Raw genomic sequence first — 25,484 nt, forward strand, 5'->3', positions numbered from 1 at the left:
TGGTTAGGATGAATTATAGTCCAGCTTTTGAAGGAACCCTTCAGAGCTTTTCTTATGTCCCTATGTCTATGCATGTTTTAAGAGGAGAAGCTGCCTTTAAGGAGTTGCCATAGAACTGCTCACAAGGGCACACCACTTCTTGTCCCTTTCCATGATTTCCCAAATAGTGTAGCTACTTTGGCTTCGCTGAAGCAATAAGAATATATGAAGGATATTTCATGATTCTGGGTCATGGTTTCCCCGCATATCTATTCCTGAATTAATGCAAAAACATTATCACACTGAAGCTTTCAGGGATTTCCAAGTTAAAATGCCTCCCAGTCATCTCCGTCCTGTAAGACACAAGCCAAAACTATGTACCTTCGATTGAGGAATCTGCATTGATGTAAGCCACTCCTCGTGCTTGCAATATTTTGGCATTTTCCTATGAGAATGAAAAGAGGAACAAAATTATGAACTTATTTTTCCCTCAGAACTATTTTACCATCCATAGGAAGTAACAGACATTTCAGGGAAAGACATCACATACTGCAAGCAGCTATATATTCTCGGTAGTTCAAAAGGAAACTTAAGAATGTGTGTGTGTGTGTGTGTGAGAGAGAGAGAGAGAGAGAGTGTGTAAGAAGAGAGAAGGAGGGAGGGAAGCAGCGTTGCTTTCTGGTACAGATTCCTCAAAGATCTGCCACTGTGAAAATTGCTCGTTGAACACTATTGCTTTACCTCAGCCCACTCTGTCGATCCTAACAAGCCAAATTCCTCTGCATCCCAGCTTGCAAATATCACTGTTCTCCTTGGCCTCCATCCTGCAATAAAAGACCATGAAAACTGTATTACAGAAACAAGGACTTCTTGTTACTTGGTAACCAATGGAAAAACAATTGTCAGTTTTCTGGGGCCCATCATTTATCCCGTAGGGAAAGAGGTGTGTTTAAGGAACTTTAACACCAACTCCTTCACTAACCTAATCTAATAATGGTTTGCTAATTTTGTAGCAATCCCGCTTCTACTTCAATATTGTGCCAAATAATGTATTTTTTTTCTTCTCTCAGCTTTAAATTTTCTAAAATTTAAAACTCGAAAAAGGAAAAACAATGTGCTTGTGCATAAATTCTTGAAAGAAAGCTTTTCTACTCTTTTTGCAGTACACATTGTATACCAGTCTCTACTTTGACAGAAAAGTGTTTAGCATATTTTCACATCATAGAATCATAGAGTGGTTTGCGTTGGAAGGGACCTTCAAAGGTCATCTAGTCCAACCCCCTTACAAGATGCACGGACATCTCCAACCAGATCAGGTTGCTCAGAGACCCGTCCAACCTGGCCTTGAATGTTTCCAGGGATGGGGCACCTAACATCTCTCTGGGCAACCTGTACCAGTGTTTCACCACCCTCAATGTAAAAAATTTCTTCCTTATATCAAGCTTGAATCTGTTTCCTTCTATTTTAGAACCATTACCCCTTGTCCTATCACTACAGGCCCAGCTAAAGAGTTTCTCCTAATCTTTCTCATAAGTCCTTGTTAGGTACTGGAAGGGCTCTATAAGGTCCCCCTGGAGCCTTCTTTTTTCCAGGCTGAACAGCCCCAATTCTCTCAGCCTTTCTTCAGAGGAGAGGTGCTCCAGCCCTTTGATCATCTTCGTGGCCCTCCTCTGGACTCACTCCAACAGGTCCATGTCTTCCCTGTGCTGGGGGCTCCAGAGCTGGATGCAGTACTCCAGGTGGGGTCTCAAGACAGCAGAGCAGAGGGGCAGAATCACCTCCCTTGACCTGCTGGCCATGCTTCTTTTGATGCAGCACAGGATGTGGTTGGCTTTCTGGGCTGCACACGCACATTGCCAGCTCATGTTGAGCTCTTCATCCACCAGTACCCTCAAGTCCTTCATCTCAGGGCTGCTCTCAATCCATTCTCCGCCCAGCCTGTATTTGTGCCTGGGATTGCCATGACCCATGTGCAGTACCTTGCACTTGGCCTGGCTGAATTTCATGAGGTTCACATAGGCTCAGTTCTCCAGCTTGTCAAGGTCCCTCTGGATGGCATTCCTCCCCTCCAGGTGTCAATCGCACCACACAGTTTGCTGCCATCTGCAAGCTTGCTGAGGGTGCACTCTATCCCACTTTCCATGCTGCCATATCATTACTGAATTTCTTTGACCTGTCTCCCAAATGCCAGATTTCAAAACCTAAGGAATTCCCTGTAACCTTGACAGATCACCTTCAAAACAAGTATCTTTCACTTCGAATTCTGCATCAGATTTAAACCCAGCCCAAGTGGAACCGGCTCTATTGCCCTGCCTCTGTTTCTCTGCCCAAAGTTTTCTTTGAGGCTACTAGAACCGTTTCATCTTTTGCTCCCTTTCTTATCTACCTTTTTTTTTTTCCCCAGCTTGCAGTCCAAAGACAGTTTCCCCTGATACTCAGTGACTAGGAGGGAACGGAAACAAAACTAAATATCTATGGGTTTTAAGTGTAATGGGTAGGCAAAGAAAGCTCCTCCAGCACAGTATTTATGTCAGAGCTTCCTTCCATGGGATATCAGATAGGGAGATAGCATTTGTTCTGACAGCAGCAGAAACTTAGTACAGTTGACATTTGTTCCTATTCTAATGCAATAACGCAACTAGGCATGAGGTATTTTTAACTATTACCTCCTACCATGTTTGCACAGCTCATTCTCTGTATTAAACAGACATGCTTTATTTAATCTTGCGTCTGTCTCCAAACTATAGTCAAGTGCTGAGAAGGCTCTCAATGTTGCCCTGACGAAGCCTGGATCAGTCCACCACTGTATCAATTTTATAGGACCACCGAAACATCCAGTTTGATGAGACTCAAATACACAGTCATCACTTGTACCTGAATGTCATATTTGTTTCAGTACCCCCAATTTTGTATTTTGTTTTCCTCTAGGTGTACTTTCTCTTCAGTAGAAGCACCTCACATACACTAGGTTGCAACTGGAACTAAGTAACAGTTGCAGAGCAGTGTTCTTACGCGAGAAATCAGTGAGATACCTGTGCTTAATTTTAAACACATGCTTAAAGCCCAGACAAAACAATGGGCACTGCTGAGAGCAGTGATTTTTGTGTGCTTTATTTTTTCATTACATTACCTTTCCTTTTCAGTTTTCCAAAGCTCCTCACAATCTCGTGAACCACAGCTGCCCCACTCTGAGGATCAATGCCACCAAATACCCATGAGTCGCGATGGCCTCCCAGGATGACATATCTGTCTAGAGAAATCAATTATGGAGGTTTACTTTGAAAAACTTTTTTCCTGCCATAGAATTGTTAATTGGAAGTAATTTCTAATTTTCAATGCTTTTAGAGTGTAAAACCACACTGGTTACAAAAGACTGTAAGACAGTCAAAAAGTCAATAGTGGTGGATGTGATGTCTTCAGATGGAATGCAAAATCCATTCCCATGTTAGTAGGGAAGAATATCCACTTAAGAATATTCTTTCAATTGCAGAGTTACTTGCCTGAAAAGAAGTATTTCTGCCTTGGTTATGACTCCTCCTTGAAAATCAGCATTTACAGTGAAAGGACTGACATACCCTGAACCATATGAAAGCTCATGCAATAAATATTTCAACACAAATGATGGTGCAGTGCAATATTTCAGAGAAAATTATAGTACTCATTTCCCCCTTGTAACTGTGAAGTGCATGTAGAGGTCACTGCATGCTCACATTAAACTGAAGACAAATGACTTTACCTGGTTCCACTGTGCCTCTGATGGTACCAATCACATTGTAAATCCTTGTTACTTCATTGTGGCTATGAATGTGCATTTTCACATTTCTAGTGTATTGGGAAGAAAATCCAAGAGAAAATCCACCAGATTAGATAATAAAAAATCTTGACACCTTTCAAAAGTGTACAATGTAAATTGTAAGGAAAACATTTTGGACAAATTTACCCTGCATTAAACCAAAGTCAACCTGAAAAGATTCCAGTGTAGTTTTTTTCTGGATTTATACTTGTGCGACTCAGAATAGCATTTAGCCCTTGAAAGCTATATACTGTTACTGATGTCAATAAGATTTATACAGATACTCCACATCCGAAGATTTTTTGCAAGCAGTTGATTTTTAAATTTGGAAAAGTGAAAGAAAAATTAAAAACATCTAATGTTAAAAAGGCAAATATGTCTAATCATCTAGAGGCTGGTGCAAATCAGACATTACTCCAGCACAGTCAATACTGATGTGGCACCTCAGGCAGCAGAAAATGAGACAACCTGAGTTGCATCGAGAGACTTTGCTTATCTACAACACAGCTGGAGATGCAACAATTCATCCTTGAGTGTTGCCTGTATATTTTTCAGAAAGAATTTTTCATGTGGTATGACTAAGACATAAAGAAAAGGTCAAATGGTTCATATGAAGTCAGTACAATAGCTCAGTCGATGTTGAGACATCTGGACTTTAGTCCTAAACTGTAATTACTAAATCAGTTCAAAAACAATCTGGAGCTATAAAAACACATTATTGTTCAAGTTTTTTTTTCTGGAAAACTTGCCTTGTAGGTTAATGTTGTTTCATATGAGGCAATAGGTAATACCAGAAGCTGGACCCATATGAACTTAAAAAAGACAAGATACAAACTCAGTTCTCAAAAATAATTGGTCTCATCAAATAGTTTGTCAAAGGCTAGATGCTTTTCAAGTGAAACTGGTTCAAGACTAGCTGGAAACTAAAACAACTAAATCATAAAATTATAGAATGATTTGGGTTGGAAGGGACGTTTAAAGGTCATCTAGTCCAACCCCCCTACAAGAAGCAAGGACATTTCCAACCAGATCACATTGCTCAGAGCCCCGTCCAACCTGGCCTTGAATGTTTCCAGGAATGGGGCATCCACCACCTCTCTGGGCAACCCCTGCAGTGTTCCACCATCCTCAGTGTAAGAAAAATTTCTTCTTTGTGTCTAATCTAAATCTACCCATTTCTAGTTTAAAAACATTACCCCTTGTACTATCACAACAGGCCCAGCTAAAGAGTTTCTCCCCATCTTTCCTCTAGGCCCCCTTTAGGTACTGGAAGGCCAGTCTAAGGTCTCCCTGGAGCCTTCTCCAGGCTGAACAGCCCCTACTCTCTCAGCCTGTCCAGCCTGTCCTGGTGCTCCAGCCCTCTGATCATCTTCGTGGCCCTCCTCTGGACTCTCTCCAGCGGGTCCACATCCTTCCTATTTTGGGGGCTCCAGAGCTGGAAGCAGTACTGCAGGTCGGGTCTCATGAGAGGGGAGTAGAGGAGCAGAATCACCTCCCTCAACCTGCCAGCCATGCTTTTTTTGATGCAGCCCAGGATGTGGTTGGCTTTCTGGGCTTTAAGTGCGCATTGCCAGCTGATGTTGACCTTCTCATCCACCAACACTCCCAAGTCCTTCTCCTCAGGGCTGCTCTCAATTCATTCTCTGCCCAGCCTGTGCTTGGGATTGCCCCAATCCATGTGCAGGTCCTTCATGAAGTTTACACGGGCCCACCTCTCAGTCATATCCAAGCAATCAAAATGTAAATCTACTGAAGTTTTGCACTGGGCGTATTTCATCCCAGGAAATTGTCATAATCAAAGGAATGTTGCAAATAACCCCAACTACTCTAACTTTGGTCAAATTCTATTGCTCTGCCTGTTTCAATGTGATCCAGAGCACGCTTTCCTTATAAAACAAAACTAACCTTGTAGAATAATTCCTTGTGAAACCAGGACCAACATTGTAAGATACATTCAAATTTCCTTTCCAGCTACTATGCGGTGGTGGATATCCTCCCATATTACTGTTATGAAAAAAAAACCAAAACATTATTAGTTACAGACATCTTCCAATAGCACCAAACACAAATGAGGAACCAGAAACCACACTTTGTTAGGTCCCATGCACACACAGACCACAGTGATGGTCTTTGTCTTAGACAATTCATACTACAAGCTTCTGCAGAAGAATAATCTATCTTTTTACTTACCTTAATACTAGTAAATTAACATAGAGAAATAGTCCTGGGCATTGAGATCAGCTTGGAACAGCCTACAGCCATCCAGGAAAACAGTGTTGGCCTCCAAAGGTTTTGCATACAAACGGTCTCTTGTGAATGGTCCCTGGAACTTTCTGCTGAATCAGCAGAGTATCTTGGACCATTCTAACAGTCTAACAGCAATTGTCTTCCAGTGCCTGTCCCTGGACATTGTTTAATCTGGTAGCATAGACACAGTTGATGTGTTTCAAAGATGTCTAAAATTGAGAAACATGATCAGTCCAAGGCACTTTTTCTTGTTCTATTGGCAAAGGTGAGATTTTTTTCTCAGTTAACACGAGTGGAAATGCAGTAATTCAGTGGATCACAGTTGCCCGTACTTATTAACCTGTTCTTAAGGATTTATATTTTTGACATGTACTTGTAAGAAACATAAAAAATATACTTAAAGCTATGCTGGTTGTTCTGGTTCTTATTAGACAAAATATATTTATTGTAAATGAAAGCACTTCTTTTACTGTAAATGCATACTTCAGTCAAGTTTCATTCCACCGAACACTTCAGCATGACTTCAAGTCCTCAGTATATTTTTAATACAAAAATATGATAGCAGGAATAACTAGAGGTTATGACTTCTCAAGACAAAAGTGAAAACAAGGACCCAATATTTTTACAGGATTTAGATTTCATTCATAATTATTAAAACCAATTTCTAGAATTATTTACAATTTATTGAAGAGAAACATCTAGCTACATCATATTTATACATATTAATCTACTCTACCACTACCAGTTGGCAGGGGAAAAAATAAGTTTTTTAATCTATACCTTTATCAATATGAGTAGTTATCCTCATAACAGTGATGACTGCAAACTTTTAAAGAAAAGACAGTTCGGAAATCTATTAGTCTATTAAAGATTGGGAGGAATTAGAAAAAAACACCAGAACAGTGCTAGTGAACATCAGGTATGCAAAGACACCAAAGACAATAGAACTCTGCCTCATATAAAAACAAATAGCTTCAATACCTCAGTGGAAAACCTGCATAGAGAACCAAGATACATTTGTGTTTTTTAAACTCATTCAAACAGAGCCATGAGACAGAAGAGAATGATTACTCGTGACTTAGATGTAAAATTCCTATATAAATACATATCCAGGATTGTACTGACTTACTGCCCTAAACACTTACCCTGGTACAGTTTCCAAACTGGGTATTTCCTACTCTGTATCTCTACAGTTGATACTGGTGATTACTGCTACATTTTTAGGGGAATGTTACACTTCCCAACTCAATCACATCTTATTTTTTTTTTCCAGAGCACTTATTTGGTTTGTTAAGATAATTATGAATGTTAATGCTGTCCTCTGGCAAGCTGGTAGCCTGTCTTCATGTCACTTGCATGTTTAGTTAGCACACTTACTTACACGCAGATGTCTATTAAATCCCCTATAATACTCCAGGGGAGTTCTCTAGCATAATATCATATTTATGCAACCTAATACACCTGATGACAGAAAGCACTGTTTTCATTTCACAGAGGACAGTACAGACACTGTCACCACAAACATGCATGGCAAGTATTTCCCAGGACAAATGACTGACTTAATTTGTGGTCTTTAATTTGTGGTATCATGTCATCCTCAAAATTTTTGCCTTTATTCAAACTGAGAGGCACTTCATACCTTCAATATACTTGGCTGATCATGAAATATTACAAATGCTCCTTTCCAGATCACCCTGCACATACCTGGTGTGTAGTAACAGATAGCATGTGTACCTCCTCAGAGACCCTAATGACAAAGATACACCAGTTCAACAGCTACGGTAGAAGCACAGTGCAGAAGTCTTTTCCCTTTCTTTGCAAACACTCTCATAACTTTCAAAAAACAGTCTGCTTAAAATCCCTCATGTCTCCCATATACTCACCGTAGCAATGACTCAGCATCATGATAGCCAATAGGATGAACTGGAATTTTTGGGAGACCTACACCCCTGGCTTTGTCTAATCGGTAGGTGTATTCTGAAAGCAAAGGACAGATATTTTCATATTTACAGCTCTCAGAAGGAATTTATACAGTTCATAGCACAGTCCTAACACTGGAGTCAGGGATAATAATTTCACTTTCCTCAAAGCCGGGCTGACATTTCTTCAGTGACTTCATTCTTTGTGCTTTATCAGTAAGTTTTCAGAGAGACATTAACAAAGATTCTCCCACAGTGTCTGCAGTCATGCACTTAAGAGATGGCTGGAAATTTTAAAATCATTTGATAATTTTTTGTGTTTAAATGCTTTTAGGTAGAAGTATTTCTCTCCACGGGAAGGAACTTCAGACTAAGCCACAAAGAAAGAACAAGAGCAAAGAAGGAGCCCATAGTCTGATGCTTGGAACATTCAGCTGGGAACTAAAAAAATTTTGCAAGTTTATAAGAGATGCAGATAAAATCTTATACACCGGGCTACTAAGTATTCTGGTTTGCTGTTTTCTTGAACAAAATGAAGTAAAGGTTTTGTTTTGACATAGCTCAAATACAAATTACGGGTTTTTTTTACAAATGAGAATCTTAATTTTCACGATGTGGATAAAATTTGATATTTGCAAGCCAGCAGGTATGGAAAAAAATAGTTTCCTCCTTAACACAACATTAACAGGGACCCTTTTGAGGGAAGCAGACAGGGATTCATCTATGAGATCACTGACCCTAACATGAGGAACCAGGTATCTTCCTCATGGTCTGCTCCTGCCATGCTGCCATTGTGAACATGCATCCTCTTCCAGCGCAAGCTGTGCTGATTAGAGGCATCTTCCCACACCACTTAGGGACAGCTCTTCCTGAGGTGACTGCCTCCCTCAGATACGCTGGCTCAAGTGCTGGCATGAACGGTTCTTAACGTTCAGTCAAAATGATCTGGGTAGGGTGCTAAATGAAACAGTGTAGGCAGAGCTCAAATAAGCAGCTGAGGAAGCACGAGGTGAAGGTGATGAACGAGTGGGGAATGGTCATCTTCCCAGGAACCTCAGCTGCAGCCAGGGGACAGGAGTCCCAGCATTAAAGATCTCAGCACTGCTAGCAGGGGCTCTTGTGGAGGGAAAGCAGCCCAAATCCTGTAGAAAGGAGAACTGCAAAAGCAAAGAAACCTGTGAGCTGTGAAGGGTGGCTTCTTGCTGACCTACTGATGAGAAGCAGAAAGAAAAGACTACGACTTCAGTTGTCAAATACTTGTGAAATGGGCTAACTTGCCTATATGTCTGTGAAGTTAAGCAGCACAGCACTGCACTCTGTGGCTCCTTTAACATCCTCTCACTTCCTCTCATGCACCATTTTCAGAAGTGGCCTACGGACGTGAAGCCCAAAGTTGCCTCTTTTGAGCAACAGAAAGACCATGAAAAATGTTTTGTTCCAAGGAAAAGAACATCTTCATTACACTCCACTCCCGTTTCCCGAAACCAGACTCTCAGAGCATGACTTCTCTAGCATCACTCACCTTTTGCAGGATAACCTGGTGTCAGAGGATCCCCTGCTCCATTCAGGTTTAACACATTTCCACGCTGGGCTCCTCCACCTGGAAGGTTCCAGCCATTTGGATAGGGATCTACTCCTGGGGCGCAGTAGTCAGCAGGGTCAGAGTACAGAATAACTCCCTTGGCACCTGCCAGTTCAGCATTCTTCACCTGCAAAGCACATCTCTGGTTCCTATCCAGCTCTTTATAGCTTGACACAAGAGTGCAAGGGACAAAAGAAAGTGTTATAAATTATAGTGATTATACCACAGGGCCTTTTACAGTGTTTGGGCTAAGTAAAGGGCCCATAACTATCTCATATCATAAAATCTCCTGAAAATATATAAGCAGGTATGAGGTTCCCTATGAAAGTAAGAGGTTTGCTGTTGCTTTTGACAGTATAGTTTTCCAGATTTTATACTGGTTACTAAATTCTTCAGTATATAAACAGTCATTAGAAATACTACCGTAAGAATGAACATATCATCTCATTGTGTCAGCGAGGGCATGTAATTTCCAACCGCACAACAACTGCCCCTCTAGATATTACTAACTCTGAGGTGTTTGTATTTAATTTAATAAAAGATTCATAAACAGCAACACCTTCCTCAGTTTTTAAGTCTTTTCCATTCAGACAGTATCTTTAAGAGTAGTAAACATTTTAGTGAAAATATTATCTGACAAAGAATATGAGTTACGTGCCACTCTTCACTGGTGAAAATGGTATGTAGGTAAACTGGTGAGTTACCCACTTAGAAGCTGACAGAAGACTCAGTGTTTGACACCCTTAGATAACTGAGAAATACAAATTATAGTCCTGCCCAAATTAGGGTCAAACTAATTTTTGTACAAGAGCCAAACACACTTAAAACAGACTGTCTTCTTACATCCCTGCTCAGGAAATAGCTTGAACATATGCCTGAAGGATGGACATGGTTATGTCCTTTCCTGTCAGGCCATGGAAATATGCAGAAAACTGTAGTTTTAAATATTTATAAGACAGGGACATTGAATAAACAAATATAGAATTTAAGTAACCTCCACATAGTTATAATCTCTGCCTGGTGTATAGAAATCATTATAAAGAAACACAAATGAATATAAAAATATTTATCCTTTTCCACCTTATTTACTTTTATCCCATAGATGTATTATATACATAATAAATAGATATACTGTACATTAAATACATATTTTGTATCTTCTACTAAAGAATCATCTTTGAACACAGCTCTATGAAAAACTCAGTTATGCTAAAATCTCCAGAACACTTCAGGTGTTTCAGTCTCTTGAAATCAACCAAGGGACAGTACAAACAACATCTTTATATAGAGGCGTTACCTTATTTCCTCTGAAGATCTTCCCATATCTGGCAATAACAATCTTTCCTGTACAGTTAATTCCCATTTCACGTTCTAGCTTAAAGAAGTCCTCGGTGCGGCCATAATTCACATACACTAACTCACCCTGACAAAAAGAGGTAGAATTTGAAACAAGAATATCAATGAGCACGTCAAAAGGAGGATGTGATCTAGCAACAGAACAAGCTGGGAACAATGATCTCTGGGACCAGCTCTGGTATGAATTCTTCTTTGATCACGAGATAATTAGGTAGGCAGGTGTCTTCTAATGAATTTAGACTCCTACCATCCAAAGCTGCCCGATTTTGTCCTCAATGGAGAATGTTAAGATACGACTTCTGAATCAGAAACTCAGAGTAAGTGCTCAGAATACAGCATTTACTTCTTCTCATAGTCTAAGCTGCAGTCAGTCTTGGGCATCTGGAGATATTTTGGATCCACACATGACAGTAAATATCAATGGTATTTTATCCAGTAGACTGAATGATGTCAATATCCTATGAAATTCTCAGGATTCGATTCTTATTCAATACAGCAGAAGCTACAAGTGGTTGACTGTCAACATAAACACACCTTGCACACGAATAAAGTATTCTTCATGATTGTGTTTCAACCATATTATTCAATATTTGGTGCATGATTCATCTTCCTCAGTGTCAGCTACCTAAAAGTCGTGTGCATTGTTTAAGAAGGTCCTGTAGTGCACTTCATAGCCAGTGCAGAGCTGGGAAGTTCTCCAAGAATTCACCATTTCCAGAAGAATTCACCCCAAACCTGTTTTAAATAATTATTTTAGGAAGGAATAAATTGCTCTCTGGATATATCTCTCATTGATTATGCCTCAAGGACTGTTTTAGAGTAAATGCCTATAAAAAGCCTCAACGACTGGTTTAGGGAAGAAGCCTACAATTTCAGATAGATAAAATGAGTTGAAGATGGAAAACTCTTCCCTAGTGCGTTTCTCCATATTACTCATACTACCAGACACCTCCAGAGAGAGATCTTCAATTTAATTTCAAAAAGGTATAAGCTTAAATCTCTTATCCTTACGAAAATTGCTGACTAGACATTCAGGTGTTCTCATACAACAACATACAGTGTGTCCTGATAAGACTGTGGTACAGTCATTTTGATTTTACTGATTTCATCAGTAATCTCCTCAAGCTGCAATTTCTTCTTATATTAAATAAAATGAACTCAGGATAAATTAATGAAATAAAGGAGACTGTATTTAAATCTTACACACCTAGTAAGATTCTGGTCCTCTCTGTTCAGAGAATAATTAATGAACACAAGGATTATTCTTGGGGATGCTTTTCTGAATTTACGGAATAGTTTTCCCTCTCAGTAAAATCAAATGTAACAACTGAAGTCAAGGCAGTTCTTCCAGTCTATTTAGATTAAGCAAAAGGGGATTTTGGCTCTCCGTCTTAACAGAACATCTTTAGAATATCTTGCACAAAATACCTGCATTTGTAGGTTTTTGAATTTTTAATGACAAATACAAAAATGTTGATTTCAATAGTTTGGCTTATGTACTTGCAGAGCCATGATTACAGCAATTAATAGCAACCCACTGGGTTCTCACATTCAGGGCCCTTGTTCTACAATGAAGGGCAAAACAAGTTAATATGAGAGTAACATTTTATGGTGAAAACCTGTTCACACTTTACAGAGTTTTTTTTTAATAATGTATTTGATTAAGTAGCTGTCATCACATAAAGAAGATAACAGTTCTGATCTTTAGAAGAAGCTCTCATACCTATATCTGATATTAACTATATATAACTCATATTCATAGCATTTCTCCTGGTGTTGCAGAATAATTCGTATTTATTCAATCTCTCGATTTCTGAAACTATACTGAAATGCACTTACTTGAAGCTTCTGGCAATATTTGATACATTGCATAGTAAATCAGGCTTCCTTAATCAAATTCTTTTCGCATCTGAAAGTTCTTCATCTTTAACTTTCATTAACAGGACTCAGAACTACATTGATGCAATAAATGTCTCATCAGACCATTGTGACAGTTCTGTATCGTAATTTCCTAGTGATTTGATGAAATCCCTCACATTTATAGAACTATTGCAAAACACAAGCTTTGAGAATGTAGTGTGGACTTCGAAAATGTCTGGGCTCTTTTAGCAGAGTTAGAGATCTCAAGCACACCTCTTACCTGTGACCATCACTAAACAGATAGGAGTCCTTTTGCTGTCACTTAAAAATGAAGTGAAGAGGATTATTTATGATGCTAATGTTCCAAACTACTACTACTGTCTGACAGAACATGACTTGGCTACTTTGTCTGCTTTCTGCTAAATATTTCCGTTAAAAGAATTTTCTGCTCAAAACTTAATTTTTTTCATCCGACTATTTATTGGGATTTAGTTAAAATAGACTACACAGAAGAAACATACATTTCCTGACAATCTGTATGAGAGACCAGGATATATTCCATCTTCCATCTACTGAGATCTACTTCTAAATCTCTGCAGGGTCTCACTCTAACAGTCAAGTAGCTACTATCCCACTCTGGCAGTATTGAACCTTCAAAACACAGTCACTGCCACTTATTTTTAAAAAGCAGGTGCAGAAAAAAGTAATAGGGCCAGCAGCGCCAAACTGTATTTCCACAACTACCTGATTAGAGCACTCGCTCAGAAAATGGGAGAGCTGTGCTCTTGGCCCCTCTCAGAAGAACTTTGATCCATTTCTCCCTTTTTCCAGGAAGATAGCCTTCTTGTGAGACTACAGTTAGCCTGGGATGCAGGTACTTTACAGCCTTCTCCCTTCACTGAACTTTGAGCTTTATCCAGGAGTTGTCCACAAAATTAATGAGCAGAAAGAAAATCTATGACTTATTATTGCACTTGGCAAGTTCCAAATATCTCTCTCCACAGCTTAGTTCTGTTTTTTAACAGAATGGCTTTTAACATAAAATACATAAATAGGTCTGGGAGAACTCAGGAGAGCCCTGAACCCACAGCGCATTCCTACTGCTGAGCTATATACATGCTCCCCGTTTGCAGTGCAGGCGCAGACAACTGCTCACTGGAGAATGCTATCGCTAACAGCGCTAGCGAGGTACCTGGAGCTTCTGTCAAAGTACTACGTAATATGGTGAACATAAGCATCATGTTTTGAAAAGATAATAAATAAAGCAGTGAAGTTATTCTGTCTTTCTTTGGGGATATTATGTTATGATACAAAGTCAGAATCTATGAATTTTACCTTACATTGTTTTCCAAAATTCCCACTGCAATTCTTGAAACACTCAAAGCTGTCATATCCTAGGGCACAGACTATCTGCCTGGTTCCCCAGCTTCCTTTGAGTATCTGAAGCAAATGAATACAGGATACCCTTTGTTTTCTGGACTTGCACAGCTTATTAATAAACTTCAAAAAGCACATGACTCTAATACTGGGCAGTGTGAGTAAAAACATTGTTAGCATGTTTCAAAGTGAGATCCAACTTTAAAGCAGAGATTGGACCAGATGACCTCCAGAGGGCCCTGCCAACCTACATTATTCTATGCATAGATAGGAAAGATACTGAAAACAAAAAATTTCAAATCTTACAAAATACTAATTGAAACCACTAATGATCTTAGATAGAAAACTCCTGTTGCACAGGCCAGCTTTACGAAAGAAAGTCCATCACCTGGTACCATCTGTACAATAAGACAGAAAGGATTAGTGATAAGCTCAGACCACAGCAACATTTTTACTGACAGCTAGAAATGACAGCAAAAGCCATTTTCAGGCATACTGTACGCTGTGCAGTTATACCTGTTAAGTGTGAGCTTTGGGCAAGCAGCATTCTGAAAATTAACTTGATCATTTGGCTACGAAAATATAACAGTCTTATTTGTTCACCAAGATGGGAAACAATGGTACATAGTCACAGAAATACCTGGAGAAGCTTATAGCAGCTGACAACATTAAAGACTTATGACCATTCTTTTTAAGGAAAAGGTAAAAAAAAAATACAGTTCTGACTCAAAGCAGAGGGAAAAAATTAACCATGTATGTATGACTGCTCAAGTTGAACACTGCACCATCGCAAAACTCCCAAAAACATCAGAGCTAGGACATCTCTCCTACTGGTGACATGTCAGGTTTTGAACTAAAGCCTAAGGCTCAGGATTTTCACATTATTCTATATCACTCTGTGCTGTGCTATGCTATGCTACACTACACTACGGTATTCCGTCTTTTTTGTTTCTATTATTCCTATTTCTGTCTCTCTGTAACTTCTGTTCCCACTTGTATTTCAGTTTCTGTTTCTACTTCTATTTCTTTCACTATTCTGCTATGTTACCTCAGGTGTTCCTTGGGCTGAAAACGCACTGTAAGGTGGCACCACATCTCTAACAGTCTCGTAACCGGGAGGAGGAGGCTCAGATAATGATGTGTTGAAAATCTAGTGAGAAAGAAGAAAAGAAAAAAAGTAAACCAGGCAATATGAAAAAGAAGTACTGTCTATTCTGGCACATTTCACATGCATTTGCAGTTTAAAGGACTCTAGTTTTGGAACTCTAAAGGAGGAGTGGCCCAAACTTTAGCAGCACTGGGCACTCCTTTCAGTGTGCAGGTTCAATGTGTTATCTTGCAAATCCCATCTCCACTCTTCACACGGAATCCTGCTTAAAGGAACACAGGGTCCCTTAAGGTGGTCTCAGTACAGCAGATAAAAGCAGGTTAGAACATAATGGTAAAAAAAAAAGCTTGCATTCTGCTCATCCCTGGAGCTTCTATGAGCACTAGAGCTGCTTCATAATGAATTGATGTTACTTGTGATAGTTTATCTTGAGACCTAAGCTCTAATCTTCAAGAAACTGAATTTAGCATGATCACCGACACTGTATAATGAATCAACACAAATAATGACGCTGACTACAGTTGTTTCCTCTTTCTGAGTAACAGAACAATTTTAAAATAATTGAATTATATAAAGTAATTATCTTGCATAATTATCCTTTAATCCATATATGTCAGTATGCTATATGAATCAGGGTAATTATTAGTATTCCTAGCACATACACTAAAAAACAAATATATAAAATATAAAAGCAAATAGGAACTCCTGATTTCCATGAGCTTCCGATAAGGCCTAATATCATTAACAGAGCAGAGGACAGCTTTCCCTCCCAGTCTTCCCAGGTGTATGAAGGTGATTTTGTTCTCTGGTTGCAAAAACTGGTACTTTCTGTACCTCATTTCCATGCTCATCAATTATCGAGATGTAGTTGGGCTTAGTGTCATCAGGGTAAGAGAGCAAGACATCATAATGAACCAACTGAACAGAATCCAAACCAAACTCCTTCCACTCAGCTTGGACTTGCTGTGCCAGATGCAGATTCTCCTTTGTTCCTGCTAGGTGAGGAAGTTGTGTAAAATTGCTAGAGAAAAAGAAGCAACAAGTCAGGATCAGGCATTGCACCTCATAATCAGACCTCCTCTTAGCCTAGCTGGAAATAAACCCCCTAGAGATGGCCAGATGTACCCAGGCTAAATAAGGACACAGACTTCTCTGCATCTATGTTTCTGTCTATCTTATAGATAAGTTGAGGTAAAGAGTTTCAGTCTGTCTTGAGCTACCACGAGTGTTTGTATCTTCCTCCAGTGTGGCTTAGCAAGAATGGCATGATGACATCAGCTGCGGGGTCTTGTCCTTGCTTCACTCCTTGTCTTCTGGGTGACCTTAGGCCAATCATTCCCATGCATAATGAGACTGACCTTCCTTGTGAAGTGATAAAAGAATTTAGTATAATTATCTCTCCGTATTTAATTTAGAAATGTGCATAATTACTGTGACCCCTACATTTAATTAACTGGGTATTCTCCTTGGATCCCACTATTTTAATTAATCTTGGCACAAATACTGATTTATCTAAAAGTTTTCTCTGAGTGTGTATTGTTGGCAAATAAGAGAGACTGAGTTCACAGTAGCTTACAAACAAAGAACAGAAAAACTCAACAGCTTGTGACTTAAGTCATGCAGCATGAATAACAAACAGTGAAAGATACCATAAATAGTGAGCAACCCTTTGTCTGAAAAAAATATTGTCCAGACCATTGAGAAAGCCCAGAAAATCCTAGCTGAATGAGGTCGTCGTCATGATGCTCTCATCCTGTCATATGAACATGCCATCAATATGCCACACAAGCATGTGTTGCACCAGCAGATGTTAATGAAGGAAATTGGATCTTCAATAAGGAAGGGGCATAAAGTTGGGAAAAATTTTAATTCTTGAGTTCCAGTGAGAACAAAGCCATCTAACAAAGCATTTTGAAAGAACTATACACTTAGACTAGACTAGACTAGTGTACAAGCATTCACCAAAAGCTGAGCAAGAGCTCAGCAATTTTTAGTTAAGTACTGAAACTACTGAAAATTCCTCAACTGTTTCCAACACAAACAGGAATGACAGGAGCAGAGATGGACTGTTTCATTAATCACAGATCATCAGGACACACTAGGTAAAAACTATGGCAGAGAACCTGTACACCATTCTCTGTGTGGTGGCATCCTTGTGTTGGTTCTTGCTTGAATCTTGGGGGTTTTTTTGACTGATTAGTCTACACGTTGCTTACTAGAGAAACTGCTTGATGTTTTCAGCTTTCATTTCAGCCATAAATGCCACCTTCATGTCCTCATGAAGACTCACAGATGTCTTCGTTTCTGCAGGTTTTGCAAACCAGCCTGTACAACACACCAAAACACAACAGTAAAAACACCAGAGCAATATTCCTATGACATGGACCATTTCTCCTTGGTATCATCACAATATTTTTGCTTTGTATTTTACAAATGTTTTCATCTCAGCACAGATAAGCAGCCACAACCTGATACAGGCTGCATGGTGATGCCAGTGGCAGTTCTCCACACAGTAAGAGAACTTATTTACCTAGGCAGATATTGATGGGAATAAAATCCTATATTCTGTTTCTTCATCACAGTTATTTTACTGTACATGCTAGGGAGACTTATCTATCTTCCTTTAGCACCAGAACATCATGCTGTCAGTCATGTCAGTCGTATCAGTCACCTTAGTAATAAGGCAGCAGCTTTACAAAAAAGCACAGAAACACAGACACCTTTCATAAGGAACAGATGTCTTGTAACTCCTTTCTCACTCTCTGGTCTGTCTGGCTCTTATTCTGGAATCTTTCCCTTACTGTGCAGGCATTACCAGAGTAAGTGATGAGAGGAACACCTGGCTAGAAAGAAAGTGTTTTTGACATCTGTTTTTAAGTCAGAGATGGGACATGTTCAGTGTAAACACAGCAGCAGTTACACGGGTAGCGTAAATTAGAGAACTGGTGGGGAGCAGAGAGCAGGTAACAAGCTGGCATCAGCGAGGCACTGGTCACCAGCATGGCAAGAGGCTCTTTCCACTTTCGAGAGTAATTCAGTCAGGGCTCCCCAACAGCACGAACGCCAAGTACATACCAAGAGGCATTTCAAAATACAAGTAGCTCTTTTGTTTTCCGTCCTCCCCCAAACTGCTCCTGATATATCCGTGAACTAAAAGGGAGGTAGGGATGGGAAATCTCTTGAGGGGGATGTGGGACATTAAATTAATCACCCCTCTTGCCATCGCTCCTCCGGCCCTGTATTATCTTCCCGCCTTTCTTGGGCTGGCGCAGTTTCAAGGCAGCAGGGTGGGGGGGTCTGTCATCTGTCTCCTCCTCACGAACTCGGCGTCTATTCCTGTGCCCATAACATAACCACTCTTACTTAACAGGAAATCGCAAAAACAAGTCAAAAAGGCACTCTCAACAAAAGACCCCTTCTCCCGCGGAGGGGTGGGTGACTGCGCCGGCCTGGCCTGAGGGGTACGGAGTTCGGGAGGTGCCGGCCGGGCCGGGCTCGGACTCACCTCGGGCACCCCTGGCACAGAGCCCCGGGCGCTGGAAGCCCGCCCGCTTCTTCCCCTGCCCCCACCCGGCCTTTCCTCAGTCCAGCTCCGAGCCCCCGAGCCCGGCTGGAAGTGCCGGGGGTGGCCGGGAGAGACCCCGATCCGAAGCTGGCGGGAAGGGTTAGTCTGCACTGTACCGATGAGGAACCCGAGGAGGAAGAGCCCCGCCGCTGCTCCCAGGACGACAGCCCAGAAGCGGCCGCTGGCTGCCCTGCAGCCGGCCGGCTCCGTCACGGCGCCCAGCGACGTCCACATGGCTGCCGACCCGCTCCCCGCCGCTCCCGGCAGCGCCCGCCCCGGCCCGGCCCGGCCCGGCCCGCCCCGGAGGCGGCAGCGGACGGAGGAGGCGGGCGGGCGAGAGGAAACCGGCTGTTGGTCCTCCCGGGGTCGCTGGCCCCCAGCGCCCAGGGATCAAACCTCCCCGCCTCACACCCTTCCCCCCACCTCTCTCCCCGCATGCCCCACGTGTCCTGCCACCCCGAATTCTTTTGGCCGGCTACAGAGCGCGGCGAGGAGGTGAGGCGGTGATTTCGATGCCTGGTTTGTTGGAGGTGTTTCACGCAGGGCTGCGGTGTGCCGGCCTCCGCAGGGCCCATGCCAGTGGGCAGCACCCGCAGGGCAAACGTGATCGGGAAAAAAAAAAAAAAAAAAAGTAAAAGCCGTTATTTTAAGAGTTTTATTTTAAGAAATACTGTACTCCAGTACCAAACACTCTCTGAAAAGCTATAAAGATCCTTCTGAGAGGTACGTGCCCCTATGGATTAATTTACCACGAGAAGGGTTGACTACCAGACATATCTGTGATGAGTGTTTTTATAGAGGTACAGCCCTACAACCCAACTGCTGGTTTGAGGACAATCCTCAAACTATGCACACACTTGACTTTGCCGGAGTCTTTTTTCCATCTCTTAAAATCACCACTGTATGGTTTTGGAAAAACCTCTCCATTCAGTTCAGTCATCGCATTTGGGATGAGGCTGTACCTTTAGGTCCCTGAACAGAGAGGAATTCTCCATGGAGAGATGACCTTTTGTGCTCTGCACACATTTTCATCCTCAGAATCCTTGCTTAAGTGCCAGGTAGGGAGACAGCTGATGTTTAAGAGGTAAAGTCCATAGTTACATTGTGTCCACGTCCACATACAGGATGGGCAGCCTGTTCTCAACAGCAGGTGCAAGCACTCTACAGGGCTGCTTCTACTGCAGCACATGACTTGCTGATGCAGACAAAACCTAAGTCTAGGATGAATTCCAGACACTGGACTTTGACTACCCTCATCTGCAGAGTCCATTGCACTTGGAAATCTTAGTACAAGACCACTAGATGGGCTCTGTGGACATCAGAAGTGTTGGTTGCAAAGAGCAATACACCAATGACACATCAGTAGCATGCTTTGAAATTTTATACAAGACAAAAAAAAAAAAAAAAAAAAAAAAAGACCAGACAGATAGTAAAAAAAAAGTGCCAGTATTTGTGATACTAGTCCTGTCTCCTGCTTTATACTATCCTCAGCAGTCTGGCCCTATTGTGCAAAAGCCCTGCTTTTAATGGTACTCTGAGCGAGGTACTCTGTCTGCCACATTGTCGAGTCAAACCCAGATGCCTGCCAAGTTGCCCTCAGCGTGCTGCCTGTTGTAGATACCATTCTGAAATGCCCAGCTCCCTTATAATATATAGGGAACCTAAGTTTGGAAATGAGCACGGGGGAAGGTTGTACCCCTGCTGAGCAGCCTACTTTCCTTCCCCATTCTATACCTGGAGGGGGCATAATGTGCCTGTCTTCGCTACTCCACCACTACTCATTGATGGAAGGTGAAATCAATGCAGTGTTTAAATTAAGTGGGCTGAAGAATGGACAAGTCTTCTTTGTATTCCTAAAAAAATTAGTATGACCAGGGCACCTTTGGGCACAGGAACTTGGAAGAGTTCCTGGATCAGCTTATTTCTGTTTGAAGCACCTGGAAATTAAGTTAATGAAGCATCATGGGACTACATGCTGAGCAAAAGCATATCTTATTTCTCAATTAATATTTCAGAGGGATTTAATCAATGCCAGTGGCCTATGGCTACACTTGTTCAAGTAAAATAAGATGGAATGGAACAGTGAGGAAACTGAGATGGGCATATTGTCAAAAGTTTGGTGCTGTTCAGTACTCTGAAACTAACTGACCTGCCCAGACCACTTAGAAGCTCTGAATTACTGCTTTGAGACATTTTATAGATAGTCTTCCAGTGTGCCTGCAGCTTGGATAGGACATTATGACCCTTAAATACACAATAGCAGCAGCCAAAGGGCATAGGAAAGCTTTATTCAGGAACAAATTACAGTCATGATAAATGCATAAAATCTTATGCTTGTTCCTATACAGAATCACATAGCTCACTTTGCAGGCAAAGCCATTTCACTAAACCAAAAATGTTCAATAAACCAAAAGCAGGAAAAGTTAATGCTTTTCCTCCCTCTATGCTTTAGTGCAAAATCTTGTACTAATTGAAGTACTATAAGTTATTTTTCTTACGTCTGAGCTGTCAGGAATGTATGAAGAAATTTTTTTTTTTTTTCAATTCATCCACCTGAAGAAACAAACTCACTCTTTTTGACATGCAAATCTTAGGCACTGTTTTGGTTAGGATTATCTTTTTACATATCGTTTATCATGACACAGTTTTCCTTAGGTCCAGTGGAAACCAATTTCATGTAACTATTTGTTCTGGTTTTGTTAGTGAGGGGGGGCCTAAGGTGGCAGCTTCTGTAGGAAACTGCTAGAAGTCGCTCCCCTTTGTTCAGTGGACTCGGCCGGGCCTAGGGCGGACCCGCTGCTGGCCAAGGCCAAGCCAATTGGTAGCAGAATGTCCCGTGATAATGCCTCTGCGATAAGGTATTTAAGTAGGGGAAAACAGAAAAAAAAAAAAAGGAGATGTGAAGCAGCTGAGCGGGGGGCAGAGAGGGGGAGGCGCGAGCCTCATGGGCCTTGCAGGCCTCACCCTCTGGCCTCCCGCCGGGCAGCCGACTGGGCCCAACTCGGCCCGGCCCGGCTGCAAGAAGTGGAGAGGAGATGAGCAGTTGAAGTGAATAAGATGTAAAAAGGATCCTGAGAGGTGTCTGCCAGCCTGTTGTGAGGAACGGCTGCAGATGCCAAGGTCAGTGAAGAAGGAGGGGGAGGAGTAACGCGGCTCCTGGCCAAGATTCCTCTGCAACTCGTGGTGAAGACCATGGTGGAGCGGGTTGTCCCCCTGCAGCCCATGGAGGTCCACGGAGGGGCAGAGATCCACCTGCAGCCCGTGGAGGACCCCACGCCAGAGCAGGTGGAGGCCTGAAGGAGGCTGTGGCCCGTGGAGGGCCCGCTGGGACAGCTGTTCTGGAGGGACTGCACCCCGTGGAAGAGATGACCCACGCCGGAGCAGTTTCACAGAGGACTGTGGCCCGTGGGAGGGACCCCATGCTGGAGCAGAGGAGGAATGCAAGGAGTTCTTCCCCCGAGGATGACACAGCAGCGTAAAACAACGCGTGATGAACTGACCGTGACCCCCATTCCCTTTTTCCGCCCCGCCCCGTGCCGCTCGGAAGGGGAGGTAGTAGAGATAATGTTAAGCCTGGGAAGAGGGACAGGTAGGGGGAGATTATCTTGTTCCCTGTCTCATTCTCCTGCTAGTTTTAGAAATAAATGAGTGTTTTTCCCCAAGTCGAGTCTGTTTTGCCCATGACGGTAACTTTAAGGATTTCTCCCTGTCCTTATCTCAAACCTTGAACCGTTTTCCTTATATCATCTCCCCCTATTCTCTCGGAGGGTGGGGGGAGCGAGAGAGAGACTGCGTAGTCTGGTCCCGATCGGGGCTGAACTACGACACTATTTCAGGTAGGATTTGTACTTGCAAGGTGTTAAGGAACTTAGTTTACGTTAAGGTGCTGTTCAAACACAGGTGCAATAAGATCAACTCCTGCGCTACTTTCTTTTGATACACTTTTGATTACTGCTGTATTCATTGCTAGCCCTTCAGCATGTGAAAATGTTGTCACATTAATTTACTGCAAATAAGGCTTCCAAATATTTGTGGGGATGGTTCTTAATGTACCTCCTAAATGCATGCTGTGAGTTTACTGAGGTTTGGGATTTGTAGGGTGGGGAAGGTGGGGAAGTTGTCTCAGTGGCAGTTTTTGCAGTAGCCTTTCATTTCTCTGAGACACAAAGCTAGTCTGATAGGTGATTGGGTCAAGAGCTTCCAAACTCTTTTGGTTAGAACATAAAGCGAAGAAAGTGAAACCAGTTATGCCAGTTATAACTGGAACAGACAGTTTATTGTGAAGATAACATTACCTATTATTCTGTAGTGTCTGAGGATAGCTTTTATAGCTTGTCAAATAAAGGTGTGTTTGCTTATAGCTGCCAGTTTTTGTTACAATTTTAACTGTGAAAGAGCGGATGCTCAAATGCATGGAGTTCTGCTGTGGAATTGGTGACAGGCTGGCTGAGAAGTTATGTGCCAAGATTTGAGTGGAGGCCAACAAGGGGACATCATGGGGGTCATCTGCTACTGACTGCTCTCTCAAGATGAGAAAATGGATGAAGTCTTCTTTAAACAACTAGAAGAAGTCTCATGATACACGTCCTTCAACATGGGAGTGAGTAAACACTGGAACAGGCTGCCCAAAGATGTGGCATATAATTTATATGGAACTTTTGCTTTATATTAAGCTTTTGTATTTACATGGAGCTTGGAGCTTCTCAAAACACCTGAACAAAGCCCTGTGCAACCTGATCTAACTTGGATGTTAGCTCTGTTTTCAGCACTAGTTAGTCTGAATTGACCTCCTGGGGTCCCTTCTAATATTTTTTTATGATTCTGTGATTTTAATGAAGAGCTGCTTGTGTATTAATATGTGGTCTGCTTTGTAAATATTAAAATCTGTGCTTCTCTGTTACAAATTAGAGATCCAGATAGTGAAATGAAAGGACTTGCCTAGCTCCCAAGGGTTCTGTAGGATTAAATAATTTGTTTTGAAAAGAAGTAAAGAAATTCATGAGTTCCTAGTCTCTATTATGCTATAGAACTACTCAGTAATTAAATCTGAAGTGTTTCTGATATAACTTATTGTTACATGCTTCATTAGTGAATTAAATTAGATGTATTGTTGTAAAGTGTCAATAGAAGAACAGGGGATGAAAGAAAAAAGACTTTTCACCTAGAAAACTTTTCTTACACTTTATTCTAGCTTCATATTTTCAAACTATTCAAAATACCATCTCCACACTTTTTATTCATATAATGTAAGGCATGCAAATAATAAGTAGGTTTGTAACTTGTGTTCTTCTTGTTGTATTTGCAATAGAAATTGCATAGATAAAACTTTCTCAGGTGCCTAGAAACCATGCTGATTTTGATTTTCACAAGTTGCTGCAGTGCTTCTGAAACATCCTATTCTGCAAGGTGCCACATATGCCTATGTACTGGAAACACAACTTGAGCTTTCTTAGTACCTTTCTCTCTAAAGATCTCTATATAAATAAGTCAGAATGCTGCCTCTGTGCCTACTTGAAACACTGAGCAATGATGAAAGTCAATGTAAACAGCACCTCCCCGATTTTAATTTTTAGTATTCAAGTTTATTAGCTTTCCGTGTTGGGTTTGTGCCTTGTCCCTACGCTGTGCACTTGGAGATCTGTGGAGTATTTACATTGCTGTGCTAACATTCCTTCTGCTGAAGCTCTGGTGACTATCAAAAAAGCAGCAATGGCAAGGCTGCTTTCCTGTGATAATGGCTCACTGATTTTGTCCTCCTCCTCTCTTCTGAATTCCCTTTGTATCCTCTTTCCTCCTCTTCCAGCTCTTAAAACTCTGCAAGGGAATCCATTCTTACACCCTAGTGAAAATGGTAATGAATTGGCTGTAGTAACCACCTGCTCAGGTGTGCTCTTCTGTTAACTCCCTTCTGTGTTAAATTAACATTAGTGAATTAGTTAGTAACGTTAGTTACTCTGTCAGAAATAATTATGCTCCCATCTTCTAGGGCTTGCTGATGAAATGCTGGAATACTGTAGCTTCTACAGAAGTCATAGAAGTGAATATCCATCTGTTTTTAGAAGGGAGTCTGGTTATTCAAATGGTACAGCATTTTGTGGTAGTACATTGTAACAGAAGGAAGAGGAAGGTACTGTGAACCAGTGTAAAGGCCTCTAAGGATCTGTGCTACACATGGAAAGACCTAAGGTAATTCTGAATTGTAAGAGAGATCGTCTCAGCCCCAGTGTTGCAAGATGCGGAAGGATAAAGTTAAGTGAAGACACCTGCACTGATTTAACAGCTTGCCATACTGAATGAGGGAGCTTTTGCTGCTTAACTCCTGCTGCTGGCTTCACAAGTCAGTTCTTTCCCAGTTGTGATGCTACTGGACTGCTCATGAACTGGTTCATTAGGCTTCGTCAGTATGGTGCAGAAGAGTACTTCTCTCAAGTTCAGTTTGCTGCTGGATTATGGTGTTGAATTGGCCTATGGAGGAGTCAGACAAGCTTCAGACATGGCAAAAGGTGATCCAGGGAGTATCTGCCCCTTTTGGGCAGCACAGTGTTAAATCAGGTCAAGCTGCCCTGTATTAAATGTCACCATGAGAACATAAATGGTCTGTTATTACTGCAGAATTAACTCCACCGTGGCTGAACTGCCTTGAATCTTTCTGTGGTTTGAGAACAAGTTTTTACAGAAAGGAAATATCTTCTGTGGCT

At 41.5% G+C, this 25,484-nt stretch overlaps 1 protein-coding gene across 2 annotated transcripts in view; it reads right to left on the bottom strand.

The window, feature by feature from the left end:
* Positions 1–19,028, bottom strand: part of LOC104473524 (glutamate carboxypeptidase 2) — a 29,299-nt gene extending 10,271 nt beyond the window's left edge. Inside the window, exons 1-12 of one of the 2 annotated variants that reach the window (XM_086742809.1) lie at positions 18,903–19,028; positions 17,438–17,546; positions 16,056–16,242; positions 15,162–15,263; positions 10,818–10,943; positions 9,461–9,647; positions 7,903–7,996; positions 5,678–5,776; positions 3,716–3,801; positions 3,110–3,229; positions 721–803; positions 361–424 (exon numbers count right to left, since the gene is read on the bottom strand). In XM_086742809.1, coding sequence (XP_086598935.1) covers positions 361–424; positions 721–803; positions 3,110–3,229; positions 3,716–3,801; positions 5,678–5,776; positions 7,903–7,996; positions 9,461–9,647; positions 10,818–10,943; positions 15,162–15,263; positions 16,056–16,242; positions 17,438–17,546; positions 18,903–19,020 — 1,375 coding nt within the window. In that variant the 5' untranslated portion in view covers positions 19,021–19,028. Of the gene's footprint in view, positions 1–360; positions 425–720; positions 804–3,109; positions 3,230–3,715; positions 3,802–5,677; positions 5,777–7,902; positions 7,997–9,460; positions 9,648–10,817; positions 10,944–15,161; positions 15,264–16,055; positions 16,243–17,437; positions 17,547–18,726; positions 18,865–18,902 lie in introns of those variants that run through there. The other variant, XM_086742819.1, reaches the window with a different exon arrangement.
* Between the last annotated feature and the right edge of the window lie 6,456 nt (positions 19,029–25,484).

The sequence above is a fragment of the Chlamydotis macqueenii genome, chromosome 1, assembly GCF_036417535.1.
Source record: "Chlamydotis macqueenii isolate bChlMac1 chromosome 1, bChlMac1.mat, whole genome shotgun sequence".
Lineage (NCBI taxonomy): Eukaryota > Metazoa > Chordata > Aves > Otidiformes > Otididae > Chlamydotis > Chlamydotis macqueenii.